At 33.7% G+C, this 13,186-nt stretch overlaps 1 protein-coding gene across 1 annotated transcript; it reads right to left on the bottom strand.

Moving 5' to 3' along the window:
- Positions 1 to 10,009: 10,009 nt before the first annotated feature.
- On the bottom strand, positions 10,010 to 12,313 carry LOC131045951 (probable mediator of RNA polymerase II transcription subunit 26c). The gene is made up of 8 exons (XM_057979595.2): positions 12,202 to 12,313; positions 11,751 to 12,105; positions 11,506 to 11,574; positions 11,242 to 11,324; positions 10,933 to 11,006; positions 10,649 to 10,848; positions 10,407 to 10,503; positions 10,010 to 10,308 (listed from the first exon to the last, which is right to left on the bottom strand). The coding sequence occupies exons 2-8, from the start codon at positions 12,063 to 12,065 to the stop codon at positions 10,199 to 10,201; spliced, it is 948 nt and encodes a 315-aa protein (XP_057835578.2). The 5' UTR covers positions 12,066 to 12,105; positions 12,202 to 12,313; the 3' UTR covers positions 10,010 to 10,198.
- Positions 12,314 to 13,186: the final 873 nt, after the last annotated feature.

Below are 13,186 nucleotides of genomic sequence, written 5' to 3'. Positions count from 1 at the left end.
TTGCCCAGCCCATCAATAAGGTTGTGTGTGTTATCAAGAAGGTGAACAGTTTTATCATGCTCGTGCTCAGAAGAGGGTTTGTGTAAAATTTGATTTGTCTTGGGACCTCAAGGACACTATTGACTTTCAAATATGATGTCTTTGTCGCTCACAAATTGCGCTCTATTTGAATCTATCCAATACTTATTTTAAGTGCTAATCTTTAGAACACAAGATTAAGGATTGCCTTCTAGATTCCTTGCGAGTTAAGACTTCCTCTAAGGAGTCTGAACCTTCACATTCGTCTAAGGCCCCTAAAGTTGAGGAGGGTTTGGCAATAGTTGCTCGAAATAGGAAGAATTCTTCATTTGCTTTGTCTTCTCAGAAGCCACAAGGTTGCAGCCTCAATGTTAAGCTCTCAGCCAAAATCTCTTTTTCATTCTTACAACCCCTTCTAGATGTTTCAAGGTCAGAAAAGGAGCTCCCAAAAAGCCCAGGGTGTCTTATCTTAGCTTCTTGATGGCATCAATTTTTCTTTACACAACATCTTCTACTCTCTTGGGAATAAGGGCACCATACATGAAATTGAATCATGAATTGTATGTCATGAAATATCTAATGTCTTATCGAACTCACAAAGAAGTATTTTGTGCAATATACTTGATAGAAATGTCTTGGTTTATGGTATAGTCAAGGTTAGGAGGAACTTTAAGGAGATCAATACGGACCATGCAACATGAGTGAAACACAACAGAAACAAGACAAGATGAAGAAGGTAATGCGAAACTGATTGATTGATATCATGAAAACTAATTACAATCAACCAATAACATGCAGGCTACAAGAATCAGCTCACTGGTCTGAATACATACAAGCTCGATTACAGTGTTGGTCAACTCTAGGCCCCTTGATCTTAAGATAGATCTTCTATGTTCTAAAACCTGATTTCTAAAAGCTTAATTACATTGATTTATATGATCTAGAGGGATCCACATCAGCCCAGATTGAATCAAAGGCCGATGAAAAAAATGAAACGTGTAAACCACCAGGTCCACTTCCGCTAAAAAGAATACTCCAGAAAATCCAAAGGATGAAGTGCGGACCAAGGGGAAGGTTGTTCAAATGCCAAAGAATGTTGGAAGAAACAAAATGATGCTTCGCAAGCTATGAAAAGAATCCTGAAGAATTTCCAATAGCAAAAAAGGTCCAAGTGGTTCCGAAGTACTAATCCAGAAAACTGTGTCAAATTTTGAAAGCGATAACTTTCCAGAGAAAGATCCAAATGTACCGCTGAATTAGGGTAAGGTAGATAATAGTGTCCACAAGCAAAGTCTAACTCCACAAGATCCTGTGAGAATATTTAGAAAGAAATGTTGAAACTGCAAAATAGGATACAAACCAAAAAGAAATGTTTTTGGTTGATGCAAGATTGCCAAGAAGCAGGGATGTTCCTGCACTAGTTTAGATGCTTTTTGGGTTCAGGATGTCAAATTTTCTCCATTCATGTTTTCTCCAGCATGTAGGGTTATTTGCCAACGGCCTTGGTTTTCACCTCCAATCATGAGGTCAGGCAGCGAGGTGTTACCACTCTCCTTGCACCATGTTCGCAGTCTTCTATTGTGGCTTTTAGGTTAGATCATACTCAACAGCTTGTTTGGATCATTATGTCAATGGAAAATCATTCCTTTGGGTCCATTAATGTTCATGCTTTGTGTGATGATGTTGAGAGGATCTTTTCTATGTCGATGGATTGCATATTCATTGACACCAAGTACTTTGGTGTTTTGCGATGATTTTAGCATGATCGAGGTTGTCTCTGAGATAGAAGGTTTAATTCTTTTTCGATGGATAACTGGTGAACAAGAAGCCTAGTTTTGTACATGCATAATAACTTGGGGCTCTTTGATCCCAACACTAACTGCCACCATCCCCATGACATTTGGTATATGTGGAGTGATTTCTTTGTTGAGTCATCAACCCATATTGGCTCACATTCAACAGGTTGGGAATTTAGAGAGTTGTCTAACTCATCAAATTGGGTGGTTTACTTGGTGGGATGGTGTCATTCAATGGACAACTTGCTTTCTCAAGATTTATGGTCAATAAATAGCCATGTATCAATTGTAGCTGTATGAAGCTAGCTCCCTAGATCTCCTCCATGACATAGAGGTGCTTGTCATAAATCCTTTCTCTCCTACCCTATAGGTTAGGGTTGATCAGCTTCACAACGAGAAGCAAATTTTTGATAGCCATGTTGTATGTGGTGCCTAGATTAAAGCTAGGCTTCATTGACTTAAGGTTCAAGATCTCGCTCCCAAGAAATTCTTCTGGGCTCTTCAAGCACATCATTCCTCCTTGGGCATCAAGAGAATTAATAAAGGTCAGTCTATGCTCTTTGAGCTATTGGACATTCTCTAGATGTTTGTTTGTGCTATGTATCTATCTCACCATTTTTGCTTTCTCAAGATTTATGGTCAATAAATAGCCATGTATCGATTGCATTTGTATGAAGCTAGCTCCCTATATCTCCTCCATGACATAGAGGTGCTTGACATAAATCCTTTCTCTCCTACCCTATAGGCTAGGGTTGATCTACTTCACCACGAGAAGCAAATTGTTGATAGCCATGTTGTATGTGGTGCCTAGATTAAAGCTAGGCTTCATTGACTTAAGGTTCAAGATCTTGCTCCCAAGAAATTCTTTTGGGCTCTTCAAGCACATCATTCCTCCTTGGGCATCAAGAGAATTAATAAAGGTCAGTCTATGCTCTCTGAGCTATCGGACATTCTCTAGATGTTTGTTTGGGCTATGTATCTATCTCACCATTTATATGTATATGTATCTCTCTCTACCCTTATATCTACCCCTCTCTTTACCTCTCTCTATATATCACCTCTTATTTCTATCTTTATCTTTCTATATCTCCCTCTCCTCTCCAGATCTCTCTCTTTCTCTATTTCCATCTCCATCTCTATCTTTATTTTCAGCTCAACCTCTATATCCTCAATTCTTTCTTTATCTCTCTTAAGCTTCCCGATTTGATCTCTTCCTCTTTCTCAATCTCTCCCTATTATGAATATAACATGCCTATTGACAATGAAGTTTGATTATTTTCTTGGTTTAAAGATTTAAATTTAGTCATGTTTAGATCGCTACAAATGGACATACTTGATTTGAAGCTACCACTTCTCTATTGCGACCTTTGTTGTGAAAGCCACATCATTTTCTAAAATTTCTACCAACTGATCCCAACTATGAAAAATACAGTGATTTTTTCTAGTTGACCTTCCACAACTCTTCGACGTACCCATTGCACACTAAGGTGCAATTGCTAGTTTATGTAAAGTTTGGACACAATTTTACTCAGATCTTTCAACATTTTTCCTCACATGAGTAGTCTATCTAGTTGTCTTTTTATTTTATGTTAATTCATTTATGTTTGGCCCCTAGCCCAAATTCAGTAATTGGAGAGATACCTCCAATTTGTCAAGCTGCAGAATCCAAGAGAATTGTAAATATTCATGTTCCTTCACATATATTCTTCCTTATAAACTCAAATTTTTTTTTTTTTTAGTTTTTAATTATTTCTTTAATTTTCTAATTTATTATTATTATTTTGAATTTATTTATTTATTTAATTTTTTTTATTTTTTTAATTATTTTTAATATTTTATTTAATTTATTTAAATTTTTTATTTACAATCTACTTTGATAGGGTATTTTATCGAGAGGATTTTACTCGAAAGCATGCTTTGTAATTTTGTCACCAAGACCGAGGCCCCTCATGGGTTCCATCTTGATGGCATCTAAAATCTCACCAAAGGATTTTTATTGCTTCGCTTTGCTGAGGCTAATCATCTTCAAGCCATTCCTCAACATGGGCCTTGGTATGTCCGGTTGTCTTTGCTTATTTTTATCAATGTAAAAATAGGTTTCGAGTGGACCCAAAACCCCCAATAATAGGTTTTGAAAGGACCTGAAACCACCTATTATTTCCAGACATCTAGAGGCCTCTAACCAAGACGTTGTACGAGAGGTAAGAAAAGATTCACAACAACCAACTAGAAGCCAAATGTCAGTCAAACATTAGAAGATAGATGTTACATATTGGGCTGGATGCAGTGGTTCTCAGTGCAACACTCTAGTTAGGGTCTCATTGCAGTATGCTATGTTGTGCATCTGTGTGAACACGATCAAAATTCAAAATATATAGTTTATATATATGCTATGTCAACAAATGGTTTATATACAAAATATATATGCTATGTCAACATATAGTTTATTTTATTTTCTACAAAATATAAATTTTATATGGTGGCTTGCTAAGCTTTTTATGTGGGTGTGAGAAGGGATTGTTGAGTATGAAGGAATAGTTTAGGAAAGTACTCCTTAATCCAAATAAGTCATTTTCTTCTCGTGGAATGTCTTAAGAAAATTTAAAAATATATATAATCTAATTTAATATTGTCACATCTAAAGCGTGCCGAATGCACTTCGAAGATATGCTATGACATAAAGAAGATTGTTAAGGTGATGTCAAGTCTTGATCCATGAGGGTAGGAAAACATAGATGGATTGGTATAAAAGGTTCCATTCAACTTGGAGGAAATGGATAATTACCTAAGGGGATAATGTGAGATTGGATCATGTTAAAATTATGATACAAATAGCTTTGGAAAAGGGATGATGAAATGGTTAAGTATGGGAAATTGTAGAGATAGATATAACACCAAGGTAAGAACACTAGAACTAATTTTAGCACTATGGATTAATCCAAGACTCAAAATTACACTAAGAGGCACCCCTTACCTCTTAAATTAATTCCATAGGTGGGTTTATCCTCCAATATAGTGCCATTGGTTAGCTAATCATGTGAACTTCCATGATAAGTATGATTACCATACACTTTCATAACATGAGGAAATGCTAATTTCTTGGGAATGAAATAAGCAAAGATATGATTAAATAATATCTGATCGTAAATAGTCATAGAGTAATTAGGATTTGATCATACGGAAAATTTCTAGGAGAGCTACAATAGTTGTAACATCATGAATTAACAACATTAAAAAGTACACTGTGAATTAATTATGTAATGACATAAAAATTGAAAACATCATGAATTAATTATGTAACCATATAGGTTAAATATAATTTTATCAAGAAATCAATTTCAAATAGATAATATAATCACATAAATCATACATTTCAATGTCATTGATCTTGTTCTTCATCCAACTCTTTGTCTGTATTATCCAATCCAAATTCGACATTGTAAGGATTGGTCATATCATCATCATCGTTATTGATATCAGTTTCAGGTATTGTCATCATCCACATAGATATCATCTTCATGAACATTAAATCCTACATCATCATGATCTAGTGCATCCTCTTTGACATCTTCGTCAGACACATCATCAACTAACTCTTGATCCTGATCATCATATACATCATCTTCTAGTTCTTTGGTATCTTCTTCTTCCATCACATTATACTTTACCATCCTTCTTCTTGGATGATGTCTAACAACACATAACCAATCCGGTTTACTTGGAACCTCTACGTAAAATACTTGCTCACATTGTCTTGGAAGAACATAGGGCTCATTTCTAGATCGATCGATCGACCTTGTTTTAACCATGGTAAATCCTTTATCACGTTCAATAACAATTCTCTCAGGATCATTTTCTTTTAATCGTACCCTGTACCATTGGATGACAAACAGAACTAATTTGAAGGACTTAAAGTCACACTCAAATATATCATCCAAAATCCCATAGTATCAATTTTCTAAGACTTCTTGATGTATGTCGCTTCTAGATGAAACATTACTCACCTGAAAGACTGTAGTTATCCCAGAATGACAAGTATTCTTCGTGTCATCCAACTTTTTGATTCAAAATTTACGACCATTGCACCACATATCCTTGTGGTGTTTTACCTCTAATATGTCAAACATGTAAAAATTATTGCATCGTTAGTTGATAAATTCAATCAGTATAAAGACATATAATTAACAACTTTCCAATGGACGATAATCATGCCCCCATTCAGCGTGACCATGCCACCTACAAAAACAGGGGCATAAACCATTATCAAAACACATCCAGTGCTGCAATAAGTCTTCCCAATGAATTAATTCAACCGACATCCCTATTATAACTGCTTGTTCAATCAAATCATATTCAAAATCATATGTATAGCAATTAAAAAATATTTGGCAGAACGCCAACAAGTGCTAACCGTATACTCGTCAGCCCACAAATTAAGGTGGTGCTAACCATTTGCCTCTTGGCCCACAAATTTTTGTGTATGTTGAAATAGCGACGAAAATCAAGGAGCGTCTGAATTTTGATGAACGTCGAGCATAAATTTAAAATAAAAATAAAAATTTCACATTAAATATGTAGGTACTCGATGATACAATTAATTATTGGACTTTCATCAAAAAGGTTCATCGGATTTTGTAGTCAAATGAGTTAGTGTTAGTAGTAACTATATTGGAATATGGGTCTGCTCATTATCTTTTTTTCTCAAAAGAGTCTATTGGTAACAATTAGAGATCAACATATTCTCTATGTGTCTCCATCATTAGTTTTTTAATAGTTTCACAATCCTTAGTATTATGAAATAGATTTTTTTGAATCTCATGCCACATACCTATATCTTGTTGTGTCTTCTTTCACACCCTATTACTTCTTTCCCAGTGATTTTAAAACAAACTGGTTGACTATATTCTTCCCTACAAACTTACTGTTACTTTCACCTTTGACTTATTCACAAAATACACTCTCGTCCCTTTTGTTATGTGAATTTTTCTCCAAGAGAAAATAAGTGATGAAATGACCCTTTTATAATTAAAATGGGGGATAAAAATAAAGGATATTATAATTCTTTGGTTTAAAGAAAGGTTAATAAAGAATGTTTTTGAAAAAAATCTCTTAAAAGAGAGTTATAATTATATTTATTAAAGGGTGAATAAAGGTCACCTTTTCGAAAGGGTGTGATGGTTTGGAAACCACCCCTTAAAAGGTTATATAAGTCATTTATGTGAGACTGGGAAGGGGGCATGGAGATCACTCAAGGAAGAAGAAGAAGGTGGCTTGGTGGGCTATGGGAATGGGAGGAAATATAGGAATTTAGAGGGCACAAAGGAATGAAGGATAAGGTCATTGGTTGGCATGGGCATTGGAGAAGGGGAACACAACATGTGTCCAACTCAGGGTATGGTGTATACTCGAGAGTGTCCTAGCCAGGGCTGTGTTTATTTCATGTCGTGAAGGCATGCGAGGTTTTGTGTAAGAACCTGTCCTCCTGGAGTGTTTACTTGTCATAAAAGAGCCTAGACCTATGACTATTCCTTTGAATTGTAGATAATATGGTTGGTTCTATGTAAGAATCAGCTTCCTCTATGGCGTGCCATAGCCATAAAGGACCCAAGGCAACTGGAATCTTCTTGGAGTGAGAATGACTATTCCAAGTGCTCAAGATTAAGATAAGTATTGGAAAACCTCAAGTGATTCTATAAGATATTGATAATGCTTTATATGTGATTTGTTGATAATATGGTTATATTAAGTGGTTATGTTATTTGATTTATTGTGCTATCAAATTGCTTATTAATTATTATCGAATTATTACATGTTAAATTTATATAGTTACTTACATATAATTTAATGATAATTACTTGTAATTAATGAACTTTATATTAACATTTAATCTATTAAATCCGCTATAAATAATTAAATAAGTCTTGGAGAAAAGTTCCTTTACACCTTTCTACTTGAATTTTTCCTCAATTTTTAAAATATACTTGAAGGCACTTGCTAATGTTTCCATATCAAGGAATTCTGGTTTGGTTTGATTATACCTATTAAGCCCACTTCGATACTTCAAAACTGGATATTTCTCAGAATATTGGATGCCAATTTTCACCAAAAGTGCATGAAATGTGTTAGTATGTACACTTGAAGTTATTGGTCCTTCAGTTAGACAAATTGCGATTGTATATATTTTTATTCATAGGCTTCTTCAAGAAAATACTCTTCTTTTATGGGCTCCATGAATTCTCCCCATGTGATTTTTTCATCAAAATCTACATCAAATTCCTTTCCAACTTGTCCTTCCTTGGATGACAACTTAGGTTCCCATAATTGCTTCACACGACTCTTAGTTTTAAAGAGGAAAAAAGTGATTTTATAAACATCTAAGAAATGAGTGATAGAAAAATACCTTTCAAGTTTTAATAATAAGTCATCACAAACATCCACATTATTTTTTTCCTTCAAAAGTTGGGATATCAAAAATTACATACACCCTGAATGGAGTATGTCTACCAAATGGTGGGTTTGTTGAATTTATTTGTGAACTTCGATTTTCTAGCATTCAAGAGAATTGTTCCATCATTTCCTCATGTTGTTTGTTTAGTGAATTTTCAACCTGCATTTTAAATAGATCATCTAATATGTCAAGTTCTTAGTTAAACATTTGTGATCGTGTGTGTTTCAAAGGAAGGTAATAAGAAGGATATCTTGTTTCTAACCCAATTCTTTGGTATGTTGATCGTGTCCAATGGAAAGAGAACACAATCTATGATACTAGTAGTTTGAATTATTATTTTGGATTACAATGCTTAGTGTATAGCCTAGAGTATTATATACCTTTCACGATGAAACTGAGAACAACAAACTCATAAGGATGTGTATGCGGCTCAAAATGGTTGTTTATTAGAGCTTTAAAAAATTAGTTTATAAAGTTTGGAAAGGATTCCAACAATGACCACATCCCTTTGGAATTCAAAATGAAAAATTTGGATGTGAATAATTACAATAAAATGAAAAATATATAAAAATACTATATGTTTTATTACTCCAACTTCGGAGGGTCATAACATTTTGCTTTAATGCTCAAAATCTAAATATTATTAAACTATTGGAAAGATCTGCAAGAGCTCTAGTTTTGGTCCCTTAAATCAAATTCTTATGCTTACCCTATTCAGTTTAATGGATTAACAACATTTTCCATAACAATGTGAATTACTGAAAGATTAAAATAACAAAAAAAAATGGATTCTCAATATTTTCCATAATCACTTGTTCCAACAACACTAGAGTGCTCCTAAATTGCTATTTGATCAATTAGTTTCAATTATTTTGTTTTTTTCATTTCTAATAAGCTTTTTCTTTTTTTTTCAATAACAAGTACAATAGAAAGATTTCTTTCAGACATTTAATTGCTCTTTACCTTCAATTAGATCTATAGGTGCAAAATTAATTTAGGTCGCATCTTTTGTCATGGATTTGAATCTTGAAAATTTAAATTTAAATATTTTAATTTTGCCTCATGGTTTCCTCCCTTTCTAGTTGTTATGAGTGAATTAAAGAGGCTCCTTTAGAATATGATGGTATATTGAAAAACCAAGGTCGTACTTTAGAAGAATCATATGGGATAGATAGAGGAACTTATTGACCACATATATAATTTGATGCAAGTTAGTAAAATAACTACATAAAAATTTTATAATCCTCTTAAGATCATACTATACGTTTTTTGCTCTAACATCAGCTCATCATTATTGAATCAATTCATGTAGGAGTTTCATTGAGGAGAATTTCACTCTTTGTAATTCAATAATTTTCTTATTTAAGTGTTTATAAACATAGGTTTATTAGATAGATCAAATTCTAGTTATTGTCGAATTTTAATTTTCATATCAAGTTTGACTCTATGCATGTATAGAATGGCCTCGTGCCCACAAAAATGAACAAGAAATTATACAATTTTACCATTTTACAAGTCAGTAAATTATAGAAAAATGAAGAAAAATAAAATTTACCGATTCTTTTTATAATCATTAAACTGTTCCACTTTATTTTTAAACTACGATAAAACTGATGCTTCTCCAAAGGCCGGCTGATCGTTTTTGCTAGTAATATAAGCGCTGATCGTTTTTGCTCGTAAATTACATTTGTTTGAGAGAAAACACCAAGCTAATTCAAAAAACCGTTACATTCAACGTCTCCCAAAGTAATTCAAAAAACCGTTACATTCAACGGTATCAGAAATAAACAAATTCTTACAAATTTAAATTGGTGTTTTGCCACCCGGTTTTGAGTGGGAAACAACCGTTACAAATTAAACTGGAAACATCTAATTATCCCAGGTAATCAAAGCATACATGCTTCATCTAATTGCTGGCATAATAAGCTGCCCAAATTCAATTCTTCATCCACTGGTGATGATGATGCTTTGCTAATCTCTTTGACCCATCTAATTGCTTAGGCAGGTCTTTGATTTCGATAAGCTGAACCGTGCGTTGCTTCTTCACTGCAGTTCAAATAATTAGAGATTCATTATGACTATTAGTAGGTCACCCACTTGATAATTCAGAAACAAGATCAAAATTAGTTCAAAGAAACACAAACCCTTTTCAGCTTGTCGGTACCCTTCTTGAAGCCTTCTCTTTGCTGCTTCAATCCTTTCTCTTACAGATTTATCATCAAGAGCAGGAGAGTTTGATTTCTGCATAAAAAACATGAAATATACATAACAGAAACATCCAACAAATATGGAATGCACATCATTTGTGCTTGAAACTTAGTAAATGTAATCAACATGCACATCAGATTTCAATTTTAAACTCTTCAATTCCATTTTGTTTGCTTACATGTGATGAAGGAAGTGGAAGAGAGCTAGGCTTGTTGAAATCTAACTTTTGGTGCAAATTCTGCTTCTGGCTTACAACTCGCCGTCTCCTATGATTGATCACAATGTGATTTTGAGCACCACTTTTTGTTTCTTGTTTGCTATACTGTCTGTCATCCAGTTTGAATGGCTGCTCTATTCTATGATTCTGGATTTGCTCCACTGAAAACAAAGGGAAAATTTATGTAAGTTGTGCTAATTTGGAAGGAGAAATGAATGGGAATAATTATTAGTTTGAGAGCACACCTGCGGCTGCCATGGTATCTACAGCAACTTCTCCAGCACTTTTCATCCATTCATCTGCAACTTCTCTCCACCTTCTGCAAAGTGCAATGCATGCCATTAAAAGTGCAACATATAAAAGCATAAAGCTGTTATGAATATCAAATATGCTTCCATCTCAATCCCTACAGCTATTGTGACCAAGAGAACCTGTTGATCAGGTAAAGCTGGAATTCATCAAGAAAATTAAACGTTTAGGTAGAAACACCATTTTCCCCTAAATTAAACATTTAAACAAGATTCAATTCTGCCAAGGGAGGAAACAAGATTTACCTGACAAGCTTCTTCGCCATGGAGCTAATTGGTTTGGACTTGTGCTTCTGCAAGCATTTGACATTTCTGCCAATCATAGTTTCCTGTATGTAATTTATAATTGAACAGTGAGAGAAGGTCAAAGAAATGTTAAATTAAACTCCACTTCCAGTTCCACCAAGAACAAGAAAATATATAAACCCAGTAGCTAATTCAACACGAAGCTGAAGCTAGATTGCATTATCTACAAACCCAATAACATGTAAACTTAGAATACTCATTTACCTTTAGGATTTCAATAGACAATGCCATCGACTCCAATCTTCTCAGTGAGTCGCCCAGTTGGTTTTCCGACTGTAAAGTGCAACACAAACATTGCTTCTTAACAGAAATGAACAAGCCCTAATTTCAATACCATTCAGCTTTCGATGTATTTGTAAATCCCAATTTCTTCAAACGAGCAGAAAAAATGAAAATTCACCGAGACATTAATGAAAAATGAGCAGTGCTGCAAGAAATGAAAGTCTTACCTCATCTTGATTTGAAAGAATGTGTTTTATATTGAACACCTCTTTCACTATTTCACATTCTTTAGGCACAGGCACAGTTATGGTTTGATAGCTATTGATCCTCTCTGCAATATCATTGACCTTTTTATGAATACCATCATCTTCATCTTCAGCAGATGATCTTGATGCGTAAACCATCTCTGCTATTTTATCCCTCCTCTTCACTAATTCCTGAGGGCAATCACACGCTGCAACATCGATTGCATGTTCAATCAAGCTGCATATATCACTCTCTGCGCTCTCAAAAAACATCCTCCATTCTTCTACCAATCCCATTTTAACTCTATGCCCTGCTATTTAACTTTGATTCTCAATCCTGCTCACAACATAATCAAATTTGAAACTTCAATACATTAAAAACATCAAATTACCAACCAAAAATTAGCAGTAGCAGCTTTTAAATTTTAGTCACCTCAAATTGAAACCGCTCCACGAAAATTCTGAGTAGACCAGAACTCAAATTCTTTTAAACCAATAGCGAGAATGCGAAATGGATTGAATTCGAAATTCAGGCAGAGAACTTTTTAAAATGGGCGTGGTACTGATTTTTTTTAAATGGGAGTGGTCTTGCGTTTTTCAAATATATGCTATTTTGGGCAATGCAAAGTCATTTTTGAAATATATTTAGTCACTCACAAGCACATGCATGTAAATATGTACATACCCGTGTAATCCTGCTTTACTCACTCACAAGCACATGCAAGTATAACAAATAGCCGTTGCCGAAAAGAATAGTTAAAAAGTACAACAGAACAATTAATTATAATCATTTGTGAATTCATTTATGCTTGGCCAATTATTGTTATTCTTCATGTTCCTTCACATATACCCTTCATTAGAAACTCAAAATTGTTTTTGATTTTTTAAATTCTTAATTATTTTTAATATTGTAATTTATTTATTTAATTTATTATATTTTAGATTATTTTTTGGTTTTTCATTTTTATTTTTTATTATATTTAATATTTTTTTAATTTTATTATTTGTTTATATTTTTTTTATTATTTATCATTTTTCCATTTTTAATTATTTTGTTCATATTTTTTATTGTTTTGTTTATTTATATTTTTTATTTTAAATTATTTATTTTTTAATTTTTATTGTTATTTATTTATTTACTATTTATTTTTTAATTTTTTTAAAGATTTGTTTTTAATAACATATGGGAGATTATTTTGATTGTCATTTTGCTTGTTTCTATCTACTATTTTGTGGGGAGGATTCCATGCGAAAGCATGCTTGACAACTAGGTCGCCAAGACCTCAACCCCTCGTGAGGTCCATCTTGATGGCATCTAGAATCTCACCAAAGGCTTATTTTGTTTCGCTTTTTTGAGTCTATCCATGTTTTGACCATTCTCCAACATGGGCCGTGGTATGTCATGTTGTTTTTGCCTG

The sequence above is a fragment of the Cryptomeria japonica genome, chromosome 8 (genome assembly GCF_030272615.1).
Source record: "Cryptomeria japonica chromosome 8, Sugi_1.0, whole genome shotgun sequence".
Taxonomy (NCBI): Eukaryota; Viridiplantae; Streptophyta; class Pinopsida; order Cupressales; family Cupressaceae; genus Cryptomeria; species Cryptomeria japonica.
This window is presented reverse-complemented; position numbering and strand designations above follow the sequence as displayed.

Bases quoted from the DNA above. Each gene is read 5' to 3' on its own strand.
- LOC131045951 (XM_057979595.2), bottom strand. From the start codon at position 12,065: ATGGGATTGGTAGAAGAATGGAGGATGTTTTTTGAGAGCGCAGAGAGT. The intron at 11,007-11,241 runs GTAAATCTTGTT...TGCACTTTGCAG, and splicing joins ATGGCGAAGAAGCTTGTCAG to AAGGTGGAGAGAAGTTGCAG. The intron at 10,309-10,406 runs GTTTGTGTTTCT...TTTGAACTGCAG, and splicing joins GTACCGACAAGCTGAAAAGG to TGAAGAAGCAACGCACGGTT.